This window comes from Myodes glareolus, chromosome 12 (assembly GCF_982192425.1).
Source record: "Myodes glareolus chromosome 12, mMyoGla1.1, whole genome shotgun sequence".
NCBI lineage: Eukaryota > Metazoa > Chordata > Mammalia > Rodentia > Cricetidae > Myodes > Myodes glareolus.
Window position 1 is genome coordinate 29,586,630 of NC_142037.1, and position 8,059 is coordinate 29,594,688.

The 8,059-nt window shown below is 50.6% G+C and overlaps 1 protein-coding gene across 1 annotated transcript; it reads left to right on the top strand.

Annotated features, from left to right (window-relative positions):
* Positions 1 to 233: 233 nt before the first annotated feature.
* On the top strand, positions 234 to 7,491 carry Sox7 (SRY-box transcription factor 7). Its single transcript, XM_048422093.3, has 2 exons — positions 234 to 667; positions 4,457 to 7,491. Exons 1-2 carry the CDS (start codon positions 430 to 432, stop codon positions 5,368 to 5,370), a joined length of 1,152 nt encoding a protein of 383 aa, XP_048278050.1. The 5' UTR covers positions 234 to 429; the 3' UTR covers positions 5,371 to 7,491.
* The last annotated feature ends 568 nt before the right edge of the window (positions 7,492 to 8,059 follow it).

The window sequence follows — 8,059 nt, forward strand, 5'->3', positions numbered from 1 at the left end:
TGGTAGAGTCTGGTCCCTGGGCGGAGGGTAGCCAGACCAGCGGAACAGGGGGCTGGACTTGACTCCCGCGCCACGCTGGGGACACTGAGGGCCCTGCACACGCTCCCCTGTGGCCCTGCAGCACCTGCACCCGAGCGCTGATCCGCTGATCCGGGACGGGCTCTGGAGGCGGAGAGGAGTACAGGGGCGGGCACCGGGACAGGCCCGGCCCCTCCCTCCCCCTGCCGGCAGGTCGCAGAGGGGACGCCGCGGCGGGGCAGCCGGGAGGGGCCGCGCCGCCCCTGAGAGTCATTGGAGGACCCGGTGGCCCGAAGCTGATAAATAAGGGCCCGGCCCGCGGCTTCGGGCCAAGTTGGACGTCGCGACCTGAGTGAGGGCCAGGTCATCGCCGGCCCCACGAGGCGAAGCCAAGTGTCCCCACGTTCGGCCATGGCCTCGCTACTGGGAACCTACCCGTGGACCGAAGGACTGGAGTGTCCCGCCCTGGAAACCGAGCTGTCGGATGGACTGTCGCCGCCCGCCGTCCCCCGACCTCCAGGGGAAAAGGGTTCGGAGAGCCGGATCCGGCGGCCCATGAATGCCTTCATGGTGTGGGCCAAGGACGAGAGGAAACGCCTGGCCGTGCAGAACCCAGACCTGCACAACGCGGAGCTCAGCAAGATGCTGGGTAAGTGTGCGGGACGCGAAAGTGGTGTGGGAACCGCGCGGATGACAGCGCTGTTCGCAGGTGGCGGGGGAGGGGAGAATCGGAGCAAGGACACCATCCGGGCCCGAGTTGCTCACGGTGAAACCTTAGGACCAGGGCGGGTTTCTGGACTGGCTCCTTTTTGGGATTTGAAGCAGAAACCCGGGCCTCAGCGGCGAGCGCGACCAGGGTACCGACATCGGGTACAGAGGACGGGAACTCGGGTTCAGGGACTCAGCTGGGAGGTTACATTTAGCATAGGTGGAACTGGCGTTTGCTGGGAGACTGAAGCTGGAGACTCCATCATTTCTCCCACGTTGTATGGCTGGGACAAACAGAGAGAGTGTCACACGGATAAGATGATAACGAATGTACGTCAATCGAAGCCTCCCCCGGAAGAATCCCTATTTTTAATTATTTAACAGGGAGAAAAGAAAAGGCAGCAACAAAAGACGTCCACCTGAATAGACTCGATTCACTTATCTATTTATCATAGAAGTGCAGATAACTTGAAAAGATGCTTGGAGCCACTAGGGAGGGTCTGTAGACCCCCCATTGCCTGCTTCGTGTTTGCAACTATGGCGCCATCCGCAGATAATCCGAACTGAGACCAGACAGGCCAGGGGTGAAATGCTAAAATGACTCTTAGAAATCTGAGTTTCTGTAGGAGTTTCTTTTCTCTCTAGTACCCGGAGCGGTGTGTGTGTGTGTGTGTGTGTGTGTGTGTGTGTGTGTGTGTGTGTGTGTCTGTGTGTCTGTGTGTCTGTATGTCTGTGTGTCTGTGTGTCTGTGTGTGTCTGTATGTGTCACACACATGTTATATACGCGTTTGTGTTCATGGGTATATATGTACGCGTGAGTGTGCCACAGCAAGTGGGGGGGTTCAGAAGACACTTTCAGGTGGGGAGTAGGTTCCTTCTTTCTACCATGTGGGTTTCAGGAATCAAACATTCAAATCTTCAGGCTTGATGGCAAATAAATGCCTTTTTACCTACTGGGCCGCCTCACTGGTCTTGAAGCCAACCGTTTTTCAGCCTCACCTTACTTCAAACCTCTTTACCCTTCAACGTGGTTTTTACTTATTTTAACCAATGAAATCCCTTCAAAACATTTTGTGTTTACAGAGGGCACCAGACTGGCCAGGAGAGACATGCAGGTCCCTGGACCCCACCCGCTGCTGGGTTGAAGCCCTTCCCTTTTCCGTAGGAGCCTGGGCTCCTTCCTCTCTCAGAGTCACACAGACACGGCTGACTTTCTGCTGGCAAAAGGCCTGGGCCTTGAAAGAGGGCCCAGCCTGCTGGCTGTCTGGAGCTCCTGAAAGCAGTTGGTGAGAGTTTTGGGGTTCTATGCACCTCTTGTGGCCAGCGGTGCCTAGCCTGTACTGGTGAACATTGTCTTGGAGGCTCCTTCCTCCCTTCCTGTATATTTTGTATTCTACTGGTGGAACAAGAAATAGACTAATATCTGCATCACTATTTTTCTTTGTCCTGAAAGCTTATATTGTTTTCTTGAGAACTTAAGAGATTTTATTTGAAAGAAATGCCAGCTTTTTTCATATAAATTCCTAATTTTACCCTCATCACCCTGTTGATCAGTCCTAACCGAGGAAGGAATGGTCCCATTTTTGGCCAGGTTTCTGTGGCAGGCCCTGGTAGGAGGAGAGAAGAAGGGTGGGGCGCCTGCAGAAGAATCTAGACTGCCTGTTTTGGGGGGCGAGGGCAGGTACAGATGTGGGGCCCATATCTCCCTGCAGGCTAATTCTCTCCGGAATAGAGCCCCAGGCTGCAGAAGTGTACAGTCTTGCAGAGATACTCTCCCCTACTCCTTAGCACTTCAGCCCGACTAAGGGGAGGGGAAAACAGCAGATATCCATTGCTGGTGGAAATAGAGATACTGTACCTGCTAACATTGGTAGCTGCAGCCACCCCATATGGGCTTTCTTCCTGAATGATTTTTTTCCCTCTCTGGCCTATGAGAGGGGAGGAAGGCCTAGATAAGAGACTCCCAACTTTTGCTACTATAAACTTCCCCAACTTTAACCTTAGGACCTACCTAGGTAGAGGATCTTTAACACACGTGAAAGGGAAATATTTGGGTATATCATGAATACATTAAGTGAAGTATGTCTAGTGTATTATGAATGAGAAGCTGTATCACAAATTAGACATCTGTTAGGATTTAATAATGGAAATTGTATTTTATTAATACTATATCACATTTGGGTGCATTTGGAAACTAGAGGCATATTTTATATTCAGACCATGGATAGAGAGTGGAGTGTGTCTGCATCCTGGACTTCTTGCAAGAGCTTGTGGCAAGAGCCACAGGCTGACAACTAGCGTCATCTCCACATCTGGTGCTGGGAACACTCTTCAAGCCATAGCTCTAAGTGACAGCTAATTACAACAACTGGCAAATAGTGATGACTTCTGCCTTTGAGCCCTCGGTTCCTATAATATCCTGATCCATGAAACCAGCCAGTGGGGGATGAGGGCAGAGACAGAGGACTGTTGGGGACAAGGGCAGGGCATGCATAACCCTGTGTTTAGCCACTATATATTGTGCCCATTGGCAAGATATGGTCTCTTTCTTTACAGGACTTACATGGCCTGATGCTTTGTCATCTTGACTAGAGGGTCTGAACTTCAAGGTGCTTTAGAGTCAAGGGGAAGCATGTGAAATTTGTAGAAGCCCACCATGGGAAGGAACAGTTTAAACAGTCTAGATGTGATCCTTGCAAATCCCCGGAGCAGGGCTGCACGATGCCCACTGAAAGCTGGAAGAGGGATGCCAAAGTGGCTTGCAAGGCAGCAAATAGGTAGAGAATGACGAATGAAAAATCAAGCACAAACAGCATTTTAGCACCAATGGGGTTACACGGCGAGGATGCTTCCAAAAGAGAAATCCTTGAATTGAAAGAAGCATGTGCTATATAAGGAAGACAGAGACCCAGGGAAGTTAACAATTTGCTTCTGTGAGGAGCTGTGGCTAAGCAAGTGCTCTGATATGTCCAAAAGGTCCTAATTCCATGAGGGAAAGTGGTATCGTGTGTGTGTGTGTGTGTGTGTGTGTGTGTGTGTGCGCGCGCACGTGCATGTGTCTCTCTGTGTGTGAATGTTAGCTTTCAAGCCATACCTATATCTTTACATAGTAGAGTCTATTTGACCTTCAGAGGCGAGGAACAGTTATTTGTGAGCCTTACTGAAATTCTTAAATCAATTTCTGGATGATATAGTTGCCTAGGCTGGGCTACATCAGTAAAGGCTATGAGAGTCATACATAAGTAAATTTACAGCACACTGTCACTTCATTAGCAGCAGAAAACTTCCATTAAAATGCACAAAAGCATGGGACTGACCCTTAAAGGAAAGGAAGAACTGCAGCCAATATTATGGCCCTTAGATTTTTTTTTTTCTGTTGCTAATGATTGGGTCAGGTGAGACTCTCGCAGTTTGGAATGGCTGGGCCATCTGGCGGTTTCGGGCGAGCTGGTGGTTTTTAAGCACTTTCTCTGTGAGAAAAGCTAACTTTGTGCAATGCAAACAGGCCGGGGTGATTCAGCCCCTTCTCTCTGTGTGGGATCTGGGAAGGAAAGAGAATAGAAGCAGATGGTGTCCCTGGTGGCTGTGAGAAGGTTCCTTTGGGTGGAGTAGGGGGACAGAGGTGTTGGCGCATGGAACGCAAAGAGGCATGAGGCTGACGCAGGTGTAGAGGCTGAGCCAGCCCTTTCGAGTCAGTCTGAGCATGCCCTTCTCTGGTTTGTGTGATCAGGAAAGTCGTGGAAGGCGCTGACGCTGTCGCAAAAGAGGCCCTATGTGGATGAGGCAGAGCGATTGCGCCTACAGCACATGCAGGATTATCCCAACTACAAGTACCGACCCCGCAGAAAGAAACAAGGCAAGCGCCTCTGCAAACGTGTGGACCCTGGCTTCCTCCTGAGCTCCCTCTCTCGTGACCAGAACGCGCTGCCTGAGAAAAACGGCGTTGGCAGGGGTACACTGGGGGAGAAGGAGGACAGGGGTGAGTACTCCCCAGGCACTGCCCTGCCTGGACTACACAGCTGTTACCATGAAGGTGCGGCTGGTGCCCCTGGCAGTGTGGACACATATCCCTATGGGCTACCCACACCCCCAGAGATGTCGCCCCTGGACGCGCTGGAGCCTGAGCAGACCTTCTTCTCATCCTCATGCCAGGAGGAACATGGCCACCCCCATCGCCTCCCTCACCTCCCAGGGCCCCCTTACTCGCCAGAGTTCACGCCTAGTCCCCTCCACTGCAGCCACCCTCTAGGATCTTTGGCTCTTGGCCAGTCCCCAGGGGTTTCTATGATGTCCTCTGTTCCCGGTTGTCCCCCATCTCCAGCCTACTATTCCCCTGCCACCTACCACCCTCTTCATCCCAACCTCCAGGCCCACCTGGGCCAGCTCTCCCCACCTCCTGAGCACCCTGGCTTCGACACCCTGGATCAACTAAGCCAGGTGGAACTTCTGGGAGACATGGATCGCAATGAATTTGATCAGTATTTGAACACTCCTGGCCACCCCGATTCTGCTGCAGGGGCTGGGACCCTGAGCGGACATGGCCCACTCTCCCAGGGGACCGCAACAGGCCCCGCAGAGACCAGTCTCATATCCGTCCTGGCTGATGCCACGGCCACATACTACAACAGCTACAGCGTGTCATAGAGCCAGAGGCATGGAGCCTGGCCCAGCCCTGCCGTCCTCTCCTCGGTCTAAAACACTGAACAGAGCAGAAACTGTAATGTCACCATCTCATGGTGGCAGGAGGTCAGAACTGCTGTCCCAGAACCTTCGGTGGAAAGCCAGGATCCAGCGCCCCCTCTGTCCCTTCAAATGTGTTCCGTTGGCTTCACCCCAGAAGCACCGCCTCGAGGAGCTAATGCAGCGGGACTTCCTGGCCAGTCTTCTATCTGCTGCCATCAGTGTAGCTGATGGTGGGAAGCCCGGTGCATTGGAGTTCCTGCCTCTAATCCGTGGTGCTCCCAGTGAGAAGGACCCTGGGTCTGGGGTCCATCTCAGTTCAGGCTCTAACTGGCAAAACCCCATTCTGGCTTGACTAGCCTTAACTGTTCTCTCCTGTAAAGTGAGGGTTGGCTTGATAGCCAAGCCCCTGCTCTATGGATTCCTGAGTTATGGTCCTCTCAAGGGCAAGGAGAGTGTGAGCCCAGGAATGGGCAGACTCATGGGGACTTCATGTGTACTGCCCAAGGGTCCAGGTTTTCTGCTTTCCTGTTTCCTGGTCCACAGTCACCCTGGAATTCCAAAGGAACTCCTCCAATTGAGGAAAACACTTACCCTTGGGTGGACAAGATGGCTCGGGATGGCTCGGTGTGTGAAAGTGCCGGCTGCCAAGCGTGATGACCGACATTCTGTCCCTGGAACCTGCATGGTGGGAGGGGAGAACTGACTCCTGAAGTTGTACTCTGACCTCCGTGTGCACGCCCCAACATATGTGTCCCCAAATATATGTGTGCTCGAGCATGCTCACACACATTCTCACAAACACTAAACAAAATTTTTTAAAAAAGAAAACATACACCCTGGTTCAGGAAACTAATGAGTATGTTCAACTGTATCACTGAAAGCAAAATCAGATTCAAAGTTTTTTTTTTTTTTCTCTCCTGAGACAGGGTTTCTCTGTGTAGCCTTGGCTGTCTTGGAATTCCCTTTGTAGACCAGGCTGGCCTCAAACTCAAAGCCTGCCTCTGCCTCCTGAGTGCTAGAATTAAAGGCGAGTGCCACCACACCCAGACTTGAAGTTTTTTTTGTTGTTGTTGTTATTGCTGTTTGTTTGCTTGCTTTTTTGTTTCGTTTTTAATATATACTCTAGATTCATTTTTTATTTTTGTTATGTACACTCCGGGAGACTACAGTGTGAAAGAGATGCCCTTATGCAGGCCTGCCCCGCCCCCCAGGGTGTGTAGTCTGATTTAGAGTCTTCTCAACTGTAACATTGTCTCACCACCTCCCTGCTGAATGACCCAACAAGCTAAGAAGCTAAAAACACTGTTCACAAAGCAGCAGCATCCGGCTGTGCTGATCTCTCTAGCAAAGTCGCACGGCCCTGTCTGTAGATGCAACGGAGACTCCCCTCCGCCGTCCGCTGCTCCTCATGCTTTCCTGGAGGTTTTTCTTCTCCTCTCTGTTACTTGCCCTCTACTTCAAACTGACCCCCAATTCAAAGGACCCCTGACTTGAAATCCCAGGCATGCGTCCCCTGGCTGTGAGGGAAACTCAGTTATTGCTCTTCAAGTGGATGTATCTGGGCAGCTCCCCTGCCCCACCATCCTTTGGTGGTCCCAAACAAACACACTGTGACATCCAAAGATGTTTCTGAGCTCTGATCCCACCCTGGACATTTCCATCCCCTAAGCCTCCTTTGAAGGAACACACCTAACACTGAGCTAACGGACTCTTGTCTGTCCTTGAACACGTGTGTATTATTACCTTTATGAATGTGTTTTTATATTCTACTGTTTATCTCCGTCTTATACTTTGTATTGTTGACGGATCCCCCCTCCCAGAAGTCTTATTATAAAATCACTTATAAGATATACTTAATCTTTATGTTATTGCTGTATATACCATGTGGTGATAAATAGTGAATAGCTGATGATATGATCGACTGGTGCCCAGTCTCAATGTGCATTAATAATCTTGTAAAGCAGTATCACAGACATTAAGCTACCCTGTTCTATTTTTCAAGAAAACTACATATGCATGGAACAGTTATGAATATTGATTTGTCAAAAATGTTTAATTTAAATAAATGTTTTTGTACCTTGACTATTCAATCCCTTGAGTTAGTTTTGAAAAAATCCGTTTTCATGTTAGACATAGATATTGCGTCCAGTGCTACCTGCAATATTGTTCAAGTTGTTTTCTGCATCACGTTTTTTTAGTTTAGGAAGTTTTTGTGTATAGGGTTTTAAAGGTTTTATGAATCATGCCAAAAAGATAAACTCCAATTCCACACATTGGGAAGGACGATGCTGTTCTCTTTGGCAGTGGAAAAGGAAAGCCACCGCAGCCCACATGAAGAGTTTTCCCATGCCTGTGCAGTGGACTAGGAGAAACCACAGGCTGCCCGAGCATAGGTAGATGTCCACCTTGCCCGCCCCCCCCCTTCCCTGAGCGTATGGTGGTAGGCAGTGACCCTCTGGATTGGACAGCAGGCTGTAGGGGGAGGCAGATGAACAGTCTGGGAATCGGGACACTCCAGGTTATACCCCAGTCCAAAAATAGCACTGCTCAGTCCCCATGTAGGGCCTCCTACTGACCTCTCCCTGTGGAGAGAAGTGATTTTTTCAAGTCAAAGGTAGCCATGCACCTTCCCATGCCTGTAGGGGCCAAG